Genomic DNA, 24951 nt, shown 5'->3' on the forward strand with positions numbered 1-24951 from the left:
CCATTTAAAGCAGACCACTTTCTGATTGACAGTTTCCTTGTGGAGCACACCAGAGATACGCAAATATGTACTGTAATGGATGTAACAGTGATACTCCCTATCAGCTGGTTTAGCTCACACAGAGTTGTGGCCTAGAAAAGCAGTGGTTGTGGTTGTGGGTTCTAGTCCTGTTGGGTCTGACACCATTCTAGGTCATCATTAGTTTGGTGCCTTAGGCTTATTATGAACTCTACATAGTTGGTATGGAAATCATTTTAGAAAGTGTGGGACGGGACTTATTTAAATATACTTTATATACAGTATTCCATTAGCATATCTCTCAGGTGTGCTCCTTTCTCAGCACAGGCATGTCTCCCTAGTTTATTTGGAGGGACGTTTGAGGGGATATATATATACAACTGGCGACTTCTAATAAAATTAGAACTCTCTCTCATCCACTCAATCAAAGGTGGATCCAAATTCGCCCCCCCAAAAAATCGTCATCACTATCTGTGTATTGATTTCCCTGTTAAGAGCTGGAGTGGAAAGTTAGGGCCATAATTCATAAGTAAATGCAAACCATTTGTCTCAGCGGGTAGTTTCCTAAGTTAGCTTTTTGAATTTTGCAGAAAAATTGTCTAACTTCTAAAGCTTTATATATTTCAATAGCTCAAATTGTGTTGGAGAAGGAGGATTGCAAATGGATTCAGGTTGCTTTATTGTTGGGGTTGGTGATATAGTTATTTTGGAAAGCCATATAAACAGAAAATCATAGCATACAGTATACAGAAACCTGTTTTTATCTTTCAATAGAATGCAATCACAAACTTTATTTACTTATGAAAGAAATCAGCAATTTTGAAAGTTGTCAAATGTCTATTAATGCAGACACTCCAAGATAGAGATGCCTTCCTCTCTGCGAAGCTGGGCCTCTGGTGCACGCCGTAAGCTGGGCCCACCTGGAAGTCGGCGGGAGAGGCTTGGCCTGGTAGAGAGGGACTTGTGGCAGCTAGCAAGAGCTGAGGCCAAGAAGTATAACTGCTTTATTTGCTACGATTTTCTATGTTTGTATGGCTTTCAAAAGTAATTATCACCAACCCCAACAATAAAGCAGACAACCTGAGTGCATTTGCAATCCTCCTTCCTCAACACAATTTGAGCTATTGAAATACCCTATTTCCTCGATTCTAAGACGCCATCGATTCTAAGACGCACCCTTGATTTAATAAAAAAAATTGGGGGAAAAAACAGTATATTAAATGTGCAGAATTTTTTTCTGGGGGGAGAGAGAGAGAGGGGGGGAGAGAGAGGGGAGAGAGAGAGGGCGAAGGGGGGGAGAGAATGGAGAGTGGTGGAAGGAGAGGAAAGAGGGGGGAGAAGGGGGGAGGGACGGAGAGGGGGGCAGAAGGGGGAGGGAGGGAGAGGGGGGGGAGAATGGGGGGAGAATGGAGGGAGGGAAGAGAGAGAGGGGAATGGGGGGAGAGAGAAAAGGAGGGAAGGGGGGAGAGGGATAGGAGGGAAGGGGGAGAGGGATAGGAGGGAAGGGGGAAGAGGGATAAGAGGGAAGGGGGAGAGGGATAGGAGGGAAGAGGGAGGGATAGGAGGGAAGGGGGGAGCAAAGGGGGGAGAGGAGAGAAGGGGGAGAGGAGGGAGAGGGGGAGAGGAGGGAAGGGGGAGAGAGATAGGAGGGAAGGGGGGAGAGAGATAGGAGGGAAGGGGGAGAGAGAGATAGGAGGGAAGGGGGGAAAGATAGGAAGGATGGGGAGAGGGAGAGAATGGAAGGACACACAGAGACAGACAGACACACACACACAGATATACACACACACACACACACAGATATACACACACACAGATATACACACACACACACACACACACACAGAGATAGACTGACAGACACACACAGAGAGACAGACACACACAGAGAGACACATACAGAGACAGACACATACAGAGACAGACAGACACACACACAGACAGACACATACAGAGACAGACAGACACACACAGAGACAGACAGATACACACACACACAGATATACATACACACACACAGATATACACACAAACACACACACACACACACACACACACACACACAGATACAGAGATGCACACACAGATGTCCTTATGCACGTGCAGCTCACACAGAGATTTGACAGGGGGAGGGGGGCTGCTGTGAAGACATACCCCTGTCCGTGGGATCTCCACTGAACTCTCTGCACCTCATGGAGGGGGGGCGGCCATGATCTCTCTGCACAGAGGGGGAGGAGGGGGGCTGTGATAACTGTGCTGTTATGCTAAGACCCGGCATCTGCAGCATATCTCTCTGCACGAGGGGGGCCGTGATCGCAGACATTTTTGCTGCACAGAAAACCCGGCAGGCATCTCCAGCAGCGCCCCCTGGCTGTTTTTTTTTTCCAGTACCTCGATTGTAACACGCAGACCTATTTCAGCCACGTGAAAAAGGGAAAAAACCTGCGTCTTACAATCGAGGAAATACGGTACATAAAGCTTTAGAAGTTAGCATATTATTCTGAAAAATTCAGTATGCTCACTTAGGAAAGTACCAGTTGAGCCAAATGGTTTGCATTTACTTATGAATTACAGCCCCAACTTAACTCTCCCCCCTCTCTCTCGGTCATTCTCTCCCACCCCTAATTATCTCCCCCCCCCCCTCTGTCATTCTCTCCCCCCCTCTGTCATTATCTTCCCTGCTCCTCTGCCATTATCTTCCCCCCTGTAAGGCTAGGTACCCGATGCAGTCGGCGGCACACGCGGCTGCGTGCGCGCCTCCCACCAGCTCCTTACCTCTTCCCTAGCTGTCCCCGGTGACACCTCGCTTCCTAGCTCACTGCGTACTGTGACGTGTCAGCCAGCAGGGGCTACAACAGGATTGTGGTGTGGCTGGGAGCCAATGAAGAGGGGAGATCGCCAGCAAGGGGGTGTATCCTTCCTCAACAGCTTGGTAATGAAGTAAAATTTTGTTGTATTGTAAAAGCAGCAGTACAGCCCTGGTGAACGCATTTGTATGGTTTATATGAGCCCATGGTTGAGTTTAAGATATTTTCCTTTTGCTTTATTGTGCTTTGGTTCCTTTCCCTTGGATTTGGTACAATTACACTTAAACTCTGAGTCAAAGTGTCAATTGAAGAGCACTCAGGAGCTGGATCGTTTTCAAGATTTTCTAATTCAGACTGTCCTTTGCTGTCACATGTGTAAGGTGGCAACATTAAAGAATCACTTTCTTCCTGTTTTAATAGGGTGAGATAATGCACAATGGTAAGCTGAACAGAAAATATCCGACATGGCCACGCCCCCCATTATGGCCATGCGCACCTGACCCGTTTTGGTCACGCCCCCTGCACCCAAAACATCTCCCTGCAGATCACAGTGAAGTGTCTTGCATGCGCCGCCAGGACGCAAGGCAATCGTGCAGGCGTGTGCAGTGGGGCCTTAGCCGAAGAGGCATGTGTAGTTGGACAGACCAGGAAAACGTTTTGCGGAAATTAAAACATTGCTTTATTCAGCCTGTCCGTTTAAGAAGGCAATGCATACAAAAAGAAAGCCTACTCCATTTTGGAGACTAAATAAACAGTACATGCCCTAACTATCTGAATGGCTGGATAGGCCAGTTCCCTGCCAAAAACACATAACATGCTATCAGGGACAAATGTATAAGAAAGTCGTATGTCGGTCAGGCATCTCCAATTTCTCTAAACAAACTTCAGATGTAGGAGTTGCAGTCCTGTTGCACCCTTGAGGGCCCAGCTTCTGGCAGGTTCCTGGGTCCTCTTTTTCTAGGAATATAGGTCTGATCTCCGGGTGTCTTGTTATCAGCACAGCCTTTGTGCTCAAGACATCTCTCCTTTGTCAGCACAGTTCTGACTGTGCTAATGAATCTCTCTGGCTGTCCACAGCAGGGGGCGGGGAGGGTGGGGGTAGTTACCCTCCTCTGATTACCCAGGTGGAGCTTCTTAATTGACTACCTGCAATTAACCAGCTATCTGCTGGATTTCTCAAACCACTAGAGGCAGCTTTATTTAAACAGGAATAAGTCCCTGTTAAACACCCCTCTGTCATCTTCCTCCCCCCTCTGTCATTCTTTCTCCCCCTCTGTCATTCTCTCTACCCCCCCTCCCTCTGTCATTCTCTTCCCCCCCTAGATGGAGGAAACTGCACAGCCCTTAGCAATGGCCCTGCTCTGGAGATCGGGGGAAATCCCCTCACTAAGAAACCTAATGGCTGCCGGCCCCCCAAATTCTGCCGCCCTAAGTGACCGCCTAGTTGGCCTAATTGATTAACCGGCCCTGATTGCACCTCTCTCTGGCTTGTACACAGACAGTGACTCTGTCACGGGTAGTATTGTATTTTTTGTGGGGGTGGCATTGTATTTTGGGTGGTGGGTGGCATTGTCAGGTGGATTGTGTGTGGAGGGGGGAATGAGTGTGAGGGAACTGGAAAGTGTGAGAAACGTGAGGGGATGGGGGAAGAGCGTGAAGAAGAGGGGAGAAAGAGCAATACATTGGGAGGGGGGATAGAGGAGGGGGCTCGCAAGGAGGTGTGAAAGGGGGGGCTGCTTATTTGGTTGCCGAAATGGAGGGGGGGTGCCCCTTCAAAACTCTAGTCCTGGCCCCAGGAAAATGTGTCTGTGACCCTCATTATATGTAAATTTTATTTGTATATGTATAGAATAGAAGTAATACATTACATATAACCTGTTGATTGTTTATTAAGTCAGTCATTGATCTTTAAACTGCTGTAAATAGCTGAAGCTTCAACCAATGGGCGAGACAGTGCAGCACTCTTTGGCTTTCACATGGGCAGAAGTAGTTTTAATTAATTAAGGACATAAAAAAACAGGCACAGTACCTGATTAATATGTACAATTAGAAGGTATGTACACACATGTATCTCCATTTTGTCACATCATAACAATGAAAGAGTGACTGAACACAATACTTTACATCAACAATGTATACTAATAAATAAGTATTGTGTGTTACCCCATAAAATCTATCCACTTGGTGTAAGGATATAGGGAGGATATCAATTGCTTTCTAAAACTTAATTCACACGCAAAAAGAATAGTTGGCCACATGTAACCCAAGAGGGAAATGTCTCTGCTAGGCAATAAAAATGCATCACATATATAGAGCAGAGATCCTACAGCTTGGAAAAAGAGAGTGGATGTTTTGATTTGTGCCAAAGTTCAAGGATTGACTCTTCAAAAATTGTCCACCGTCCATGCTAAATTTTTTCAATTAACTATCGGCCTGTGTTTACTAAGCAGTACTATTCCAGAAGACAGAAGGCGTCTTTTGGATTGTCACTGCTTCGTAAATATATCTATTGTGAACTGATTTGTATTTTCTATTTATAAATGCAGGATGATTTATCTGTGCCTTTACATCAAGAGGATTTGGACGGTTCCTCAGGTCTGCTCTTCCCTTTTCATGACACAGACACAAACATGCTGTACATGGTGGGAAAGGTAAGCTTCCGTGTGCTGTGTACACTTACAGTATCCACATCTGCCGTTTTAAAGTGGTCAAATATTTTAATAAACAAACAAACAATATAGGAAGGTTGGAGCACAACTGAAAACAGGGTGGAAAAAACAATCTGCAAGAGAGTGTGTGTCCCAAAAAAGGTTTAATGGATCAAACCATAAACATACAGTGAGCCCACGGTGAGATGCACCTTGATAAAGAGCGTTGCTCGAAACGCGTTGGTGGGGGCCCGTGGGCTCACTGTATGTTTATGGTTTGATCCATTAAACCTTTTTTGGGACACACACTCTCTTGCAGATTGTTTTTTCCACCCTGTTTTCAGTTGTGCTCCAACCTTCCTATATTGTTTGCTGTGACCATTGGAAGACCGGATGCACCTACCGGAGGAGGTATACCAGGAAGACCACCCAGCCGTGAGTAACATTACTCTTACACCTTACACCTTATTGTTCCACAGCGATATATCTGACTGGACACTAGCTAGTGGGAGTTGTTACTTACAATAGTGGAACTCCATCCAGGCCATCGTGTCATAGTGGAAATAGGTGTCATATCCCACAGGAATTTGGTTTGGTTTAATGCTCCTGGTACCCCTAGGATCTCTACACATGGAATTATTCTGTTGAAGGACTTTATTGCAGCTTTTGATCTATGTTTCTGAGCACCATACAGCATTTTTTAAAAATATTTTAATAGCAATAAACATTAAAGAATAAATGTCGCAAAAATAAATATATTGCCATACTGTAACTGAGCCGAAAGGAAGCCTGAAAACTACTCATAAATTAAGACTGGATATTTGAGCAGTATTTAATAGGTTTAACGCTATATATCTTAAAGGTACCTGTGAAATAAGAGTCTGTGATCTCAACTTAATGTTAAAGTCTTGTTAGTTGTTTTATAATGAAGCCCACAGGAGGTGGGAGCATACTGTTGGTGAATTACTTTTTGGGTGTGTCCAAAAATAATCTGTCCTAATCTCAATTTTAACAGCCAAGTGGATGAAAAATAGAAATTAAAATGGAGTGTATAATGGTGTGGCTCATTGAGTAAAGGCACTGACTGAAAACAATGATGTTGACATTGAAGCAGGGACATGCGGTTCAGTTGCAGGGTTGCCAGGTGTCCAGTATTGAACTGGACTGTCCTGTATTTGGACACACTGTCCAGTAAAAAATTAGAGGTAATACTGGACATGTATGTGTCCGGTATTTCCTCTCTGGACATAGTGACCTAACCAGCTTTGGGGGTGCGGGATTTCCCTGAGCATGGAAAGAACAGGGCTGTTGCTAGGGGGGCTGGGCAGCCTTACCCAGAAGCAGCCAATAAGAAGGAGGGGTCAGGAGCCCTGGGCCAAGGAGAGGAGGAAACAGCATGGAGCGGAGAAGTTTGCGTGCGTGCGTGCATGTCGCACCTTTCGCCATTGTGTCCAATATTTTTTGAGAAGCGACCTGGCAACCCTATTCCCAGTGTCAATGACCTTGGGCAAGTCCCTTATCTCCCTGTAACTCATGCATCAAACCTAGATTGTAAACTTATCAGGGCAGGGCCTGTGCCTGTAACATTCTATGCACATTTCTATTATGGAGTGCTTTATGTCCCATTGGGAGACATGCCCTATACGATTTTTTTTTTTTAATTATTATTGACCTACTGCGCACTCAGAAGCTTATATGTAACAGCAACCTGTGTATAGTTATTGTGGGTTATTTACTAAAGTCTCCCAGTATAAAAATAGAGTTATATCAGTGCAAAAGAATTGCACCAGACTAATCAAAGGACAAACAATTGCTTTCAATAGGATTCCTGTTTTGATAAATATATTGCTGTTTTGTTGGTATACTTTAGCATTGTTTCAACAGAAAACAATACAACTGTGATCACACATATGTATATGAGAACTATTTTTATTAATGAAAGTGAGGTAGACTTATTGTGAAATAAATACTATAGAAAATATTGTTTCCTTCCTTTTTTTCTGTAGGGAGATGGGAACATCCGATATTATGAAGTCAGCCCCCTGAAGCCTTACTTACACTACTTAAATGAATACCGATCCCATTTGCCTCAAAAAGGAATTGGTGAGTTATTCATGTTTATTTCATGTATGCAATAATAGTCATTCAGTCTTGACCTATTGCTGGCTGCATGTGTCAGGAGTGTGCAAACTGGTGGGGGGGAGGGCGCTTCGCTTACAGAGGCCCCGCACTCTTCACCAAAGCATTTAAATGAAATGCCGGGGATCACGCGAGACCTCTGTAAGGCCGCACTTATAGTGCTGGCAACGTGACCGATGATGTCACCCATCGCCGTCAACGAAAGATATAATTAGGCTTTTAGCGACGTCGCTGGCGACAAGGCCAGTGACGTCACTATGGGGGCGGGCCGCGCAATTTGATTGGTTTAGAGACAGTCACATGTGGCGACTGTCTCTAAAAAATCAAATTTACCCGTCTTCGACATTAATTCCCCACAGTTACAATTTGCTGACATTGGTCTTCGAACTTCGTTCTACGCCCCACCAAAAAATATAAAGTAACCCTCCTTACACAGCTCTAAAGGCGGTCAGATCAGAATAACTGTACTGCACCGACACACTTTATTCGAGCAAATACCCAGTATGTACCTGGCAGATACCTGGAATGCGCCGCTCCTCACCTCTGACAAGCCCCGTTGCGTTTGCCTTCCCAGCCTGGGTTCATGCCTGGCTGACGGGCGGCTGATCTGTTAAATGATAATGATTAGGATTTAATAGGCTGCAATGCTTCGCGTGTCTACCAGATGGCATAAATTCATGAATTGTAATGCAGTATATATATATACTGTGCAGTATTGCAGCCAGCGGGAATAAAATGCTTCAATCCCTGCCTGGAAAATACCTCAATGCACTCGGCAGAAAACAGTCACAAACCTCAATACACCCGGGTATACCCGAATTCGTGGGACTAGCCGAGCTCGAATAAAGTGTGTCGCCAGTGTATACCTTGGCAGTGCTCTGTCCCTCAGGCCTTTGTAGGGTGTATGGAAAATAGCTGAAGCGCTCAAATGCAGGTATATCTCAAAATGATAATAAGCCAGACCACTATACCAGGGTACTAACAATTAAATAGTACCTATTGTATCATATAATGGGTACTATCCTCCTGAAGACAGGTAGTGTGTGGTGCAACCCACTCACCATCAATCTCATTGGCAGGTTCCCCTGAAAAATATACAGATACTCACATCCTGGTAGGGCAGGCAGGCAGGCTGTGCAGCTACTCAATGCAATACAGGGGAAAAAGGAGACCAAAAAGCGCACCAGCACAAACGGAGTAGGAAGAACCCAGGACACAAAATGATTAAAAGGGCACTTTAATGTGACAAAAGACCCATCCAACGCGTTTCGAACGTCACAGCGTTCTTTTTCCTTTGTAGGGTGTATTCTGGACTTCAGCCACTGGTTGTTCTCACTCCTATTCAGGAGAAGTGCATAACTTGTGGGCCAATCAGAAAGGATATAGTTGGAACCACTTGTAGGGAGGTTATGATGCACTGAAAACCCGCTTGATGGACAGTTTGTATATAAATACAGGCTGCAGTGTCGGCAACCCAGAGAGGATAGTGGTGATCAAGCAGTGGTAGAGCAACCCTATGAGACCAGGACAAGTGGTATACCTCTCCCACAACTTAAGGTCCCCATTCTCTTAAGAGATGCTATCTGAGTAGGGTACGTTGCTAACTTGAAAACAATAAAGGATGATGGGACACATCTTAATACATATTACTAAACACACAAACCTATTTACAGGATTCAGAGTGAGGACCTCAATCAGAACTTTGAAGAACCTGCTTCTAGAACATAAGGGAGCGGCTTACATTGACATCATACATCACATGTTGGGGAGGGGCACAGCTTGAGTGAGCCCAAACAGTTACCTTAAACAGTTACCTCCTAGAGGGGGCTACCCAATATTTATAGATTTTAAATGAAAATGAGTCCAGGGTAGAATATTCATGTCATATCTACTCTGTTTTTTCACCATGAAATAAACAACCTATTTAGGGCTACAGTACAGGACTAAGTGAGAAGTTCACCTCCTAGGCTTAATTAGGATGTAATAAGGAAAAAGAAAAAAAGGTACTCACACAGCCACATTGATGGTACTAGTGCTATAAAAACTGGATTCTTAACCATTTGATATTAGTGCTACGTTATTAATTACAAATAATATATAATGTCCTACAGTAGATTACATTGTAAAAAATACATCATGAGCTGGAGAAAGCTGTGAAGTTATGGTGTTGGTAGGACACCATGTGAAGATTAATCTACTCATTCTACGGCTCATAACTGGTGACATGGCTAGACTCCTTTAATTTAAAGAAGGTTGCACAATAATCTTCCTTGGACACAATATGTGTCTTTGTCAATACTCACTGCGAGCCAGTTTTCACTCATGGGAAGCTATTGTAATCTGATTGTTTGAGAAACCTTAAATCTCAGTTACTGTTTGAAACTGACAGATGATACCGTCAGATCTCTCTTGGTGACCCAGTAAACTATATCACTACTGACTAAATAATATTTATGGATAAAAATGTAATTATTAAAATTTAAATAAAGTTAGAGAAAACATTCAAAATTAAAACTTCAACCAGTTAAGATTATATAATTTTATCTATTGCATTATCACGCGATAGTCAATACCTGTATGTGTAATTTATTTCTGTTTTATAGGTGTTATGCCAAAGAGGGGTCTAGATGTCTCATCTTGTGAAGTATTTAGATTCTACAAACTGGTCACAATAAAAAGTTTTATGGAGCCTATTTCTATGATTGTGCCCAGACGGGTAAGATAACAGTATTCAGTCTTTTTAAAAAAAAAAATCCGTGTAACTTTAATTCTACAATTTACAAGCAACTTTTTTTGCAATAACAAAATAGTGCTACTAAACCTGACAAAAAGCTTTTTTTAAACCTTTGCATTAGCAAAATGCCTAGGGCCACCAGGTTCATGTGACCATGGTTAAAGTGATCACATGATCTTGAATTGAATAGCACTGTGGATTATACTGGACACATGATACATATAGCTTGGCCCCCTGCAGACGCATTTACCAGAATTCCCTCCTACTGTCTCTGTATGTTCTCCCTACCTATCAATTAAACTGTAAGCTTCTCGGAGCAGGGACTCCTTTTCCTTAATATTTTATGTCTGAAGCATTTATTCCCATGACCTACTGTATTATTTATATTATCTGTTAATTATTTGATTACCACGTGTATTACTACTGTGAAGCGCTATGTAAATTAATGGCGCTATATAAATAAAAAACGGAGGGTTCAGGGCTCTACGGATTTAAATAATTTATTAATCAAATGCACAACGTTTCAACCACCAAAAAGGGGTCTTTCTCAAGTGTTTTTTGCTGTATAAATAAAGACATACAATACAATAAAATTGAAGAGCCATGACTTCGATCAGCTGCTGGAACGGCACAACATGTCTTGCTGTCCTAGCAATCATATAAATCCACACAGAAGTTACAAATATATATACTTTTAAAGTATCACATGATTCTAGCAGCCCTGGATTGCTTCTACTGTATTTCTTTTCATAAAATGAAAAGCATTGAGGCTTGTGTGTGATGCTTTGGCTCTCTGGTAGACTTGAGGCCTATAATCTTTCTTGCTCAGTCAGCCCACGAGGGACTGACTGCATGTCTCATGCCGTACCGGGAAGAGCTTGCTTCCTCACCCCAGGAGGGTGGGAGCTGAACTCTTATAATTTAGCACTTCCTCTCTGATGCACCAGAAGGGGAGGGCACAAGGTCTGTACCATGATTGGTTATACACAGACCCTTGTGGCACCACCTCTTCTGTCAATCAGAGAGTCAGCATGAGGGGGGAAGTCAATGCCCCTAGGATAGCCTGCCACAGCATATAGCTATCAGGACTTACATGACAGGAGGCAGAGAGGCAGACTGGACCAGCCATGGCTACACTCTCCCCCGGGTGGAAAATTCCATGACCTCACTGGAGTGAATTTGATGCATTATCCATCACTCTGGAGCCTGCAATGCAATACAGGTTACACATATGATGGAGTGTATAGGTATGGGGGAAATGGGTGCTCCAACCGCTGAGGAACTTATCAATCAATAAACTTTGAAGGACTCCATATGGGACTGTGTACCGGAGTGGGTATGTGTTCAAATGACCTGTGAGTCACCAAAATGCACCAAGATCACTAGTGGCGGAGGGAACATAATCATGCATAAATCACCTCACAGTAGCCTCATAGGGGTGATCAAGGTAAAGGTACTCATCCATGGTTGGTCATAATGAATAATGTAGATAATCTTACCCACTCCTGCAGTCTCTGGTAGTCCAATATGCGTGCCAGCCATCCAAGTAGAAATCCAGAGCCGAAGAATAGGAGAAAAAGAGTGCACTGCCAGGGAGTCAGGTGGTGAAAAGTAAAATCCTATTTATTCTGTACAAAAACAGTAAAAACATCACCCCAGGAGGGGAACAAGATCCTCCTATGCTTTTCGGACAATCAAGTCCTTTATCAAGGATTATGAGGCCTGGGGCAACCTAGATCGCTTATATACACCTCTCAGAGCCCTAAACAATCATGGGTGATTGACACACCCCTCTATTGCGCATGCGCATGACGTTATGAGAGGCGCCACTACATCCATCCATATACCATAGGATCTGATGAGTGAAAACGCCCCCCCCCCTCTCCGTCAGAGCACGCACTCCAGAGAGCAATAATAGAGCTAGCATATCCCCAGTTGAATGACAGTTCGCCGTGTGTCCCCACCCCCCAGGACACACCTCCTGATGGATGATTGGTCCATGCGCCGCACCCCAGCCAAATGAACACACCGGCTGAGAAGTGCATCCCACTGACCCGTCATTCCCTCCGTGATTGGCCCAGGGCCCTTCGAGGACAACACTGCCCCATCTGTCATAGCCCCCCTGCAAACATGCATGCCCCGTTCCTAAACAATTTAATAATCCTAGAAAAAATATGCATGTAGATACAGGGTGACATCACAACTGGTCACTGTACCCAGACCTCACACATACATAGTAATACAATACATATTATACCAATCTCCTGTTCATGTTACAGCCATCTAAAAACAACAGGAGAAATTATTAAAGCAGCACAACAAAATAAAAATAAAAACATCACAGCAGAATTACTGAATAAGTATATTGTTCTGCTCTATACCAATTATGTTCATCCTCCCAGAGTGATGAACACATTTAACGACAATGTATCAATTCTGATGACTTCATTTATTTTTTCATATAACAAACCTCCATATGTGATAAAACTAATCACTTATTGATATTGAGGTAGGTGAACTTATTGCCTTGTACAAGCCAGAGACCAGTCACTAGTTACATTAATCCAAATACTAAATACTGAATACTAAAAATCAGGACACCCCTCCTGGGGTGATGTTTTTACTGTTTTTGTACTGAATAAATAGGATTTTACTTTTCACCGGAAACAATGGAGGATTCGGGCGCAACTGCGCATGTCTGACTCAGAGAGGCTGCTGGGATCTTCAAAAAACTTTATTCGTGGAACACACAAGGGCTAGCACCGCATTCTCCCCCTGGCTAAGCGGAGCTCCCTCATGCGCTGTCTCAGTGTCTGACACGATTTCAGACTGCCACACTGCACACTGAAGCGCAGGACAGATTCACACATTCTTTTTACTTTTCACCACCTGGCTCCCTGGCAGTGCGCTGTTTTTCTCCTATTCTTCGGCTCTATACATATGATGGTATAACATAACCAGAATACATACACGGACAGCAGGGACCTAAATCATCCACTGAATGATTAATCTAACTCTTCCAACATAAAGAGTATGGGGGCACTACTTGTAATATTTGGGATCAGGCTTTTGGATCGCCCGTCCCTCAAAATCCTTCACCCACACAGAATATAGCTTAGGGGCACCAGCTTGTTGTCGGACTTCTACCCTATCCATGAATATACATGTCCCTATAAGCCATTCTCTCATGATGGAACATATAAGGGAATTCTTAAAGAATTCATTATCACTCATTTTAGATTTAAGGTAATCAGTGACGGCCAACTTGAGCCAATCATGCTGGTTGTCATCTATTTCTTGCATGATTGGTTATGTGACATAAGGGAAATCATAGCAGTGAGACTGACGTACCGGTTTCTTATTGCCCTGTTAGCTCGGCTAGCTTTAGTATCTTGCGGCAAGCTCCCTGGCCAGGTAAGACCCAAAACCTAGGATCATTAGGGTTCACCTCCTGGTATAGAATAGAGGGGCCCTTGGGTATCCTGACACCTACATTAATTTCTCCCAGCCATTGATGGATGGCTTCAGCTGTATCTTCTGGGAAGTAGCGGCATTCCCTCCACCAGTGATCCACGATGGGTCCATCTACCAACAAGAACCTGGTTTTATCCATGCTGGTGACATAGCCATGGAACATAGGGTCCCACCACATAAGGGGTTCCCCAGACAAAGAGTCAGGCCTTGGGCTACTTGGCCTGGTACATACCTGGGAAGATACTCCAGAGGTATTAGATTGCTGAGATTGTGATCTGGACGATTCCCTGAAAGACCCTGGTGACTTAGATACAGATTTATGAATGGGTGCTGGTAGTTCTCCCTCTTAATCATCAGATCTACTCCCCCCTCCCAAAAGACCAATCCCCCAAATAAGGGGCTAACCCAGGGGACACATCACATGGGAACTGTGAAAGCACAAAGGTGGAGGTGGTAGAATCAATGGCAGTGGCCTGGACAGGGGTCGCAGCAGAGATCGGGATATCGTCCTGAACGTAGGTGGCTTGGGCAGGGACATGAGTGGGCATGGCCGGTGACCGGGGTCTAGCAGTGTCTATGGCCAGTCCATAGGGTGCGGTGGATAATTTTCCCACTGGGTACGCCCCCAATAGCACAGTACCTCGTGCATGGTGTACGGGGTCCCCAGAGCCTGAAATGTCCCATCCCAGAAACACAATTGGATGGCATAGGTACCCAAGGGTCCTCATGGTACACTGTAAATGCCCTGGCCCCTGCTCAAAAATAGGATGTAGGGTACACACTCCCCGGTACCATACCCTCGGTGTGCGCCCCAACTTGCACAGGTACACAGGGGTCCTCACGGTGCGTGGTAAGAGTTGTCCTGTCCCTGTCTTGGACTACGATGAAGGGTATCCATGCTCCCTGGTAACTTGCCCTCAGGGTTTGCTCCAACAAAGTCTCTCTGGTAAGGGCTTAGGCAGCCCCCTCCCTGGTGTTGCTTCAGGGACAGACTCCCCCCTTCCTTAACACGGATGGTGACCGAGGTCCCTGTGGTGCATCAGGGGCACGGCCTCTTTACTATCAGATGCCAAGCAAAGTCCTCTAAACTGCACTGCTGTAAAAGTCCTTAAAGCCTGGCATGTTTCTGCTATCTCAACCGCGCCTCCAATTGGAACACACTCCAATGTTCACTCAGGGTGTCAGCACCTCCAGCTCCAGTGGGCTCCAGGATTTCCAGAGTCAGTCACCAACTCTGGCAGATTCCATCCATACCCCTACCCAATAGACTAAGAGCTCAGGCAGGGGTATATAAAAAGGGATGATTTATTGGTGGCAGCCACTGCTAGCAGTACAGCGAATGCATGAGGATTGATCTGGGTCCCCAGACCTTTGGCTCTCTGGTAGACTTACTCTCTGATGCAACAGAAGGGGAGGGCACAAGGTCTGTACCATGATTTGTTATGCACAGACCCTTGTGGCACCACCTCCTCTGTCACTCAGAGAATCAGCATGAGGGGGGGGGGGGGGGTGAATGCCCTTATGATAGACTGCCAAAGCCCGTAGCAATCAGGACTTACATGACAGGAGGCATAGAGGCAGTCTGTACCAGCCATGGCTGCGTGTGGTCTAATGCTCAGTTTGTTTTTTAATATAAAATGACCTTATCTACTCAAAACTGAATATCATACATAGATGGTTAGAGAAAAGTGGATCTACTATCAACTTAGACTTTGTTTGAATTTTTGTTTATCGTGTTTTATAGTTCTAATCTTGGATTTTTCTTTTGTAAGAAGTCTGTAATATCTGTTTTTTGTTGTTGTTTTGTTAAGTATATTCCTATTTATTAGGTCTTTTTCAAATGTTGTGCTTTCCAAGAAAAGCAGCTATTGGAAAAACTGACATGGTCCTAATTCTAGAACTCTTTCCTTTTGTGTTTTGCAGTCAGAATCGTACCAGGACGACATTTACCCAATGACAACTGGAACCCAGCCAGCACTCACTGCACATGAATGGCTGAGCGGAATTAATAGAGGTCAGAGAGGGATACCTTGAAAGACTTGTCTTGCCATTATCAAATCACATAGTTTCTTTTTTTGCATACTACTTAAGATATAATGCACCTCCTAATTACCTGAGCTTTTATCAGCATGAAGACAAAGAAAAGGCATGAGATTGGTCAAAGCTGCCAGATATAACGTCAAAAATATGTTTGAAGATATGCATATGGAGGAATAGTGTGGAAATGAAAAGGGGTATTGCCTTCCTTTTCCAAAGAATCAAGGTCTGACAGAAAACTAGTTACTAGGGGCTCTTTGTTGCAACTCCAATATATATATATATATATATATATATATATATATATATATATATATATATATATATATATATATATATATATATATATATATATATATATACAGTGTTCGACAACCTATACATCTGCACGCGGATTTAACACCGGGGCGAGCTCCTATTCGCCCAAGCAGCACACGTATTTTTTTTTTAATTTTTCCCTGCTCGCGCTGATGTTTAATTTCCCCCGCTCGCGCTGGAGAAAAAAAAAAGCAGTGCCTTCCCTCCTCTCAGCAATACTTTCCGTCCTCTCATCAGCGCTTTCACTCCTCCCCCTTCCGCACCTCTGTCTGCGACAGGCCCCTTCAGGGCCATCTGTCAACCCCCCCTCCAATCGGGCCATCCATCTACCCTCCCCCCATCGGGCCATCTGCCGCCCCCACCCCCCCCACCTCAATCGGGCCATCCACCGCCCCCCCCCCACCTCAATCGGGCCATCCGCCCCCCCCCCACCTACATCAATTGGGCTGTCCGCCCCCCCACCTACATCAATCAGGCCTGTATAGAAATTCAGACCACAGAGCAGTCCAAACAATCCAGTGCTCCAAAAAAAATTATTGTAGAGGTGTGTGACTGGGGATACGCTGTATATAAGTGTCTCTAAATATTGTAATAGACACACCATGTGTGTCAGCCTGTGAGCTATGGCCAGTAAGGATAATGTAAAAGAAGGTAATGAGTAAACAAAGATAGTAAATAAAAGGATTATTATTTCTCCAATATCTACTTTTGATATCTAGTTTAGTAACCCTTCGCTAGTTAGGAAACGATCAATTCTTGAAAAGGTCGCGTGAACACTAGAATAAAAGGAATATTCTTTTTCTGTGGGGTTGAAGGTCCTCCATGCATCAACTAGGCCTAGGGCGTCTTTTATTTTTGACATGTTTTTTGTTTGTATATTTGAGGGTGAAGTACCCTTCTTATAGCCGTTTCTGTCCATAAATATGTCTTGTACCGCGTTCTAGTCACCTCCCTGTATTAAATTGTTGCATTTATATTTTAGAATTCTTTGTGTCAGGTCTTGGAAAAATTGTGGATTATGGTCATTGGGGGTAACTGTATTTTTAACCATGTGTTATTTGTCATATTAACTATGTCAAGGACATACTTGAGAACGAGAGGTAACTCTCAAAGTATTACTTCCTGGTAAAACATTTGATAAATAAATAACATTGTGTGCTCATTTGCATGTTATATATATAGCAAAAATGAGTGCACAAAATAAGAATATTTTGATAGACATGTTTAAAGAGCATTTCCTCCTTGAGGGGTTTATTATTATTTTTTACCCCAGGTGAGAAGCACCTGGCCAAACTCCTCTGAAGACGCTGCCGGTAGCAACCCCGGCTTTAGTGGTATGTGTATCCAGAAGCAGGGGTTCCCTGGAGCTGACATTAATGCTGTTTAACTCCGGAGACCCCCTGCTTCTCACCTAGGGGAAAAATAATTTTTTAACTGTAAAAGCTTTTTGAAATGAAAACTTAAAAAGTATGGAATACTTTGCGAGTATCCCTACAAAACATAAAATGCAGCCTAATTGTTGGAAACAAAGTGTTACTTTAATGTGTCTCGGGGATGCTTCTGGCCTCAACCTTGGCCTCCGGGGGGGTCCAGATCTTGTTTGGGTTGCGGCAGAGAGTGTAAAAACACTCTCCCCTCACGAGCCTACCTGAGTAGCAGCCATCTTGCCGGGCTGCTTCCCCGGAAGTCCCAGTGATTAGAGTTTATATAAAGTAGTTCCTAGAAAATCTTAACAGGGCCCTTTGCAGACCCTTTCCTAAAAATGTATGTAGCCTGGTCCTCGCTTTAGCTCTCCTCATCTCCGCTGCAGGCGGGTAACCAGTAAGGGTGCCATCATTTAGTTTGTGCGCTCGTATGTGCAGAAAAGGTTCGCACATGCAAAGGTTCCAGCAGCCCATTGGGCTGCACAACACATAACACCGTTGGCTGTAGCCAATAGGGCTGCTAGAATTTCCTGAGGGGAGATTGGAACTTTGAGTCCGTTAGGAGAGTGACAGTTGGAGCTGGGACAAGGAAGCAGTAAGTTATATGTGCAGATGTCAGTGGCATCTGCACTAGGCCAGATACCCCCTATTATGCCCCAGCTAGACCCTGACTCCCACATAGCTTGTGGCTGCGATAGGGACTTGCCCCTCAGATAGGGACCCTGCCCTGCTTAGCAATATTAGTGTTAGGGACACAGGGAGACGCCGCTCGGTGACAGATCGCCCTACATTAATAAAGACATTGTTCACGGTGGTACATTCCATGAGGGACCCACCCAACATAGAGGCGGAGGCTTTGCAGTATCAGCATTGGATCCGTGGATTCCAGCATCATGGCATCAGTGCCCCCTATATGGTTTCACCTGGCAGGTACCCAACGCATCAGTGCACCAACTCAAACACTATAATGGGGCAGCGCTGTCACACACACCTTGGGTGGGGTAGCGGAGCATTGAAGGGTACGGCCGTGCGTGGCCTGGTTGGTGGTATATATATATATATATATATATATATATATATCCTAGGTTTTTTGTGTGTTTTATTGTATGCGGGTCCTGTAGTGGGGTTATTCTACATCATAGAATCCTGTACAGGTGGAGGTGGTACCAACCACACATCGACTCAGGTATACCCCAGGTTCCCAGTAGCGGAGACTCAGATCTCCTGTGCACCACAGGTATTGCACCATATACACACACACCGTAGCCACACATCTCTCAGGGGGTGGGGATAGTGCGCTACATGTACTTAGACTATTTCTATAATATAGGAAACAACTGGTACATTTCACAACATGACTAATATGTCAAAGGGAAACTTTTCTATAGTGGTCATGTAAATGTGGTTAAGGATGGGTCATGCAATTTAAATAACAAGGCAGTGTAAAATCAATACATTGGCATTCGTTAAACCACTTCTGGCTAAAACACTGATGGACTTATGGATCATTGATCTGATGATGCCCAATGTCTTATGCTGAATGTCTTTATTAACCTCCGTTGGCTCTTAACTGGAGCTGTGCTGTCATGACTTGTATTATTTGGAAACTAAATATCTCATGTTGAAGTACATTGCACCAAGAAAATAAACAGTACTGTTTTCTGACCCTGCCATAAACTTTCTATTTTGGTCCAGGTACAATTTTGATCAGAGCAACCAACTTTAAAGTAGAAGTCCACCCTGAAAATCAAAACCTAATCCCTCTTAAACTCTGTGTAATGTTCTTACATGTGTAGCCCTTGTACCCCCACGCTAAGCGATATTGGGGGGTCTGCTTCTTATCTGCCTACTTTCTAGGTGTTGGACTTACCTATTGGTAAACAGGAGGGCTGAGTGCTCTGCGGTGGTGTGGGGAGAACCAGGACAGGGGTGCAGATGACCTTGATCCTCCAGACATTATGGATCCTCTGTTATGAGCAGGGGATGGCCCATACTGCCACCTTTGTTCTTCTCTCAGCAACAAGACAGTGATTCACACTTGTTCTGATGTAACTGTCTCTTTATTGCATGCAGATGATATAAAAACAGCACAGAGGTATCCTTTTCTCTCTCTTCCAATTCTGTAAGTTACCTGAATCAGGCATTAGGCCCATGCTAGGCCTGCTAGACTCTCCTCCCATCTCCTGGTGGGAAGGAGGATGATGCTCCTCACTCCACAGGGGGAGGAGAAAGAATGATAACCAGGAACCTTTAATTAAGGAGAGTGTCCTGATTTATAGCCTGAGATTTGTGGCTGTAACCCTGCCCCTTAACAGAGCAGATTGAATACTGATTGGTTCTTCTAAAAGTGAGTGATCACCAATCAGTATCCTTCTCTCAGGCTGACACTCTCTGGTAGTTGCTAAGGCCTGCCCTTGGAAACTGATGACACAATCCAAGTCTGCAATAGCACACAAGGCCTTGAAAGAAGGAATTAACTCCTCCACTGCCTGCACCTAACAGGACTTAAACTGGAAAGGTCCAGGCAGAGAAGTAGTGGCCGGGAGGCTATGCTATACATGTTCGGTAAGTACGCATAATTCACCTCAATTGAAGTTTGTTCACATAGCATTAATTATTTCTCAGCATATTGAATAGGGGGTTCCAAAAAAATTATTTTAGAAATTAACAAAAAGACGTCCAAGCGTAAAATGGTCCCAGGTATGTATGTACAGAGGCGGCACATTTTATTTGAGTGCGGCTAGCTCCGCAAGCCTGGGGATGCCCCGGCATGCTAGCCGCACTCCCTCGGCGTGCCGTGCGTCATCGACGCACGGTCACGCGTCATCGGGTGCCTGCGCCCCCTGCACGCGCGTCCAGGGCTCCCCGAGGGAGCCCTGGTGTCCCGCGATGTGGGGGACGGTGGCAGGGGGTTCCGGGGGACCCGGCGGACCCGGCGAGCGGAGGGAGAAAGCCCCGATCGGAGGGCACTCCTCCGTGGCTTCGGCGCGCGCCAGGCACATCCCAGCGTGCACCTGGTTACTGCTGCGGCCGAGACCGGGCAAATGCTCAAATAAACTCGGCCGCAGCAGTATATATAAATATATATATATATACAGTGTTCGACAAATCACCAAAAATCTACCTTGGCCTCCGGGGGGTCCAGATCTTGTTTGGGTTGCGGCAGAGAGTGTAAAAACACTCTCCCCTCACAAGCCTACCTGAGTAGCAGCCATCTTGCCGGGCTGCTTCCCCGGAGAATTAGTGGCCGGGAGGCTATGCTATACATGTTCCGTAAGTACGCATAATTCACCTCAATTGAAGTTTGTTCACATAGCATTAATTATTTCTCAGCATATTGAATAGGGGGTTCCAAAAAAATTATTTTAGAAATTAACAAAAAGACGTCCAAGCGTAAAATGGTCCCAAGTATGTATGTACAGAGGCGGCACATTTTATTTGAGTGCGGCTAGCTCCGCAAGCCTGGGGATGCCTCGGCATGCTAGCCGCAAGATGACGCGCGGTCACGCGTCATCGGGTGCCTGCGCCCCCTGCACTGGTGTCCCGCGATGTGGGGGACGGCGGCAGAGGGTTCCGGGGGACCCGGCGAGCGGAGGGAGAAAGCCCCGATCGGAGGGCGCTCCTCCGTGGCTTCGGCGCGCGCCAGGCACATCCCAGCGCGCACCTGGTTACTGCTGCAGCCGAGACCGGGCAAATGCTCAAATAAACTCGGCCGCAGCAGTATATATAAATATATATATATATACAGTTTTCGACAAATCACCCAAAAATCTACCTTGGCCTCCGGGGGGTCCAGATCTTGTTTGGGTTGCGGCAGAGAGTGTAAAAACACTCTCCCCTCACGAGCCTACCTGAGTAGCAGCCATCTTGCCGGGCTGCTTCCCCGGAGAATTAGTGGCCGGGAGGCTATGCTATACATGTTCGGTAAGTACGCATAATTCACCTCAATTGAAGTTTGTTCACATAGCATTAATTATTTCTCAGCATATTGAATAGGGGGTTCCAAAAAAATTATTTTAGAAATGAACAAAAAGACGTCCAAGCGTAAAATGGTCCCAGGTATGTATGTACAGAGGCGGCACATTTTATTTGAGTGCGGCTAGCTCCGCAAGCCTGGGGATGCCCCGGCATGCTAGCCGCAAGATGGCGCGCGGTCACGCGTCATCGGGTGCCTGCGCCCCCTGCACTGGTGTCCCGCGATGTGGGGGACGGCGGCAGAGGGTTCCGGGGGACCCGGCGGACCCGGCGAGCGGAGGGAGAAAGCCCCGATCGGAGGGCGCTCCTCCGCGGCTTCGGCGTGCGCCAGGCACATCCCGGCGCTCGCCTGGTTACTGCTGCGGCCGAGACCGGGCAAATGCTCAAATAAACTCGGCCGCAGCAGTATATATAAATATATATATACAGTGTTTGACAAATCACCCAAAAATCTACTCGCCCAACCAAAAAATCTACTCGCCACCTAGTCCCGCCCCCAACCCCGCTTTAAAATAAAACATATGAATAAAATCCATTTAAATGACAAATATATTTATTGTATTACATTATACTACAATTAGTCCTTGTTATGTGTGTGTGTCTGTGTAAATGTCGATCTAGAAATAAAAGCCAGGTGTGAATGACTAGTTTCCTGAACCCCTTAATCAGTGTCTGGATGCCCCCGCTTCACAATATCTAAAGCAGAAATCCCGCCTGGGATCTTACCTGATCCGTAGTCCCTCAATGTCCAGGTACCCTCATTCCCGCAATGTTATACATTGGAGGGAATGTGTTCCCTACCTGTCTTCTGGGTTAGGGGGGGTTCCGATGTCTTCCGTTTGAAGCTTGAGTCAGATCTGGAAGAAAACAGAATATGTTATTTCGGTGTAGTATAGGGCAGTTAAGATATATAGGGTAAATAAGAGATCCAGAAACAGAGTGAGAGACAGACACAGGGAGAGGGTGAGAGAGAGAGGGGGTGAGAGAGAGAGAGAGAGAGAGAGAGAGGGGGTGAGAGAGAGAGAGAGAGAGAGAGGGGGGGGTGAGAGAGAGAGAGAGAGGGTGAGAGAGAGAGAGATAGAGAGAGAGAGGGGGTGAGAGAGAGGGGGTGAGAGAGAGAGAGGGGGTGAGAGAGAGAGAGGGGGGAGAGAGAGAGTGTGTGTGAGAGAGAGAGAGAGTGTGTGAGAGAGAGAGAGGGTGAGAGAGAGAGAGAGGGTAAGAGAGAGAGAGAGGGTGAGAGAGACAGGGGGGGTGATAGGGTGATTGGGTGGGGTGACGGGATGATTGGGTGGGGTGACGGGGTGATTGGGTGGGGTGACGGGGTGATTGGGTGGGGTGACGGGGTGATTGGGTGGGGTGACGGGGTGAGGTGACGGGGTGATTGGGTGGGGTGACGGGGTGACTGGGTGGGGTGACGGGGTGATTGGGTGGGGTGACTGGGGTGATTGGGTGATTGGGGGTGGGGTGATTGGGTGATTGGGGGTTGGGGTGATGTGACACTTCTGGTATCCTACACACACTCTCCCACGCACACACACTCTCCCACACACTATACACACACACACACCCATATACACACACACACCCATATACACACACACCCATATACACACACACACACACACATAGACCCATATACACACACACACAGACAAAGACCCATATACACACACACACACACACACACACACACACACACACACACACACACACACACACACACACACACACACACACACACACACACACACAGGCCCATATATACACACACACAGACTCATATACACACACACAGACCCATATACACACACAGACCCATATACACACACAGACCCATATACACACACACACACACACACAGACCCATACACACACCCCCACACACCCCCACACACCCACACACACACACACACACACACACACACACACACACACACACACACACACACACACACACACACACACACACACACACACACACACACACACACACACACAGACCCATATACACTCATATACACACACACACACAGACCCATATACACACACACCCAGACCCATACACACACACAGACACACACACACACACCCATACACACACCCCCATACACACACACACACACACACACACACACACACACACACACACACACACACACACACACACACACACACACACACAGACACACACACACACACACACACACAGACCCATACACACATACACACACACACCCAGACCCATACACACACACACACACACACACACAGATTCATACACACACACACACACACCCATACACACACACACACACACACCCATACACACACACACACACACACACACACACACACACACACACACACACACACACACACACACACACACACACACACACACACACACACACACACACACACACACCCATATACACACACACACACACACACACACACACACACACACACACACACCCATATACACACACACACACACACACACACACACACACACCCATATACACACATACTACCATCACTCACCCCACGGCGCGAGTATCGAGGGAAGCAGCGCGGGACCGGGGAGAGAAGGGGGGGACACCCCCACTACCATCTCCAGCCCCGCGCGGGGCCGGGGAAAGAAGGAGGGGAACACCCCCACTACCATCACTCACGGCGCGAGTATCGGGGGAAGCCGCAAGCGGCACGGGACTGGGGAGAGAAGGGGGGGCACCCCCACTACCATCATTGGCCCGGCGGCGCGAGTATCGAGGGTAGCGGCGTGGGACCGGGGAAAGAAGGGTGGGGACACCCCCACTACCATCACTCACCCCGCGGCGCGAGTATTGGGGGAAGCGGCGCGGGACCAGGGAGAGAAGGGGGGGCACCCCCACTACCATCACTCACCCCGCGCCGCGAGTATCAAGGGAAGCGGCGCGGGACCGGTGAGAAGAAGGGGGGGATACCCCCACTACCATCACTCGCCCCGCGGCGCGAGTATCGAGGGAAGCAGCGCGGGACCGGGGAGAGAAGGGGGACACCCCCACTACCATCACTCGCCCCATGGCGTGAGTATCGGGGGGAAGGGGGGAGGAAGCGGGGAAACACCTTGGCTCACAGGGAAGGAGCAGAGGGGCCGGAGGATTGGAGTGTACTTACTCTGCAACATAACACCGGCCAGAAAGAATGGCTGCTCGTTGGGGGCTGGCTCATACTGTATAGAGCCTGGCCGCGCGCCCACAATGCCTGGGAGCGCGCGCCAATCAGCTGTCAGGTAGGGGAGTTTTGTTTTTTTTCAGGTAGCGCGAGCGGGGAAAATTTTAGCGCAAGCGGGGGAATTTAAAAAAAAAAACACGTGTGCTGCTTTGGCCAATATT

At 46.2% G+C, this 24951-nt stretch overlaps 1 protein-coding gene across 1 annotated transcript in view; it reads left to right on the forward strand.

The window, feature by feature from the left end:
- Window positions 1-24951, forward strand: part of CORO2A (coronin 2A) — a 425741-nt gene that overhangs the window by 371208 nt on the left and 29582 nt on the right. The window contains exons 7-10 of the mRNA XM_075604517.1: window positions 5372-5476; window positions 7480-7576; window positions 10216-10328; window positions 15744-15834. Coding sequence (XP_075460632.1) covers window positions 5372-5476; window positions 7480-7576; window positions 10216-10328; window positions 15744-15834 — 406 coding nt within the window. The remainder of the gene's footprint in view (window positions 1-5371; window positions 5477-7479; window positions 7577-10215; window positions 10329-15743; window positions 15835-24951) is intronic.

The sequence above is a fragment of the Ascaphus truei genome, chromosome 1 (genome assembly GCF_040206685.1).
Source record: "Ascaphus truei isolate aAscTru1 chromosome 1, aAscTru1.hap1, whole genome shotgun sequence".
Lineage (NCBI taxonomy): Eukaryota > Metazoa > Chordata > Amphibia > Anura > Ascaphidae > Ascaphus > Ascaphus truei.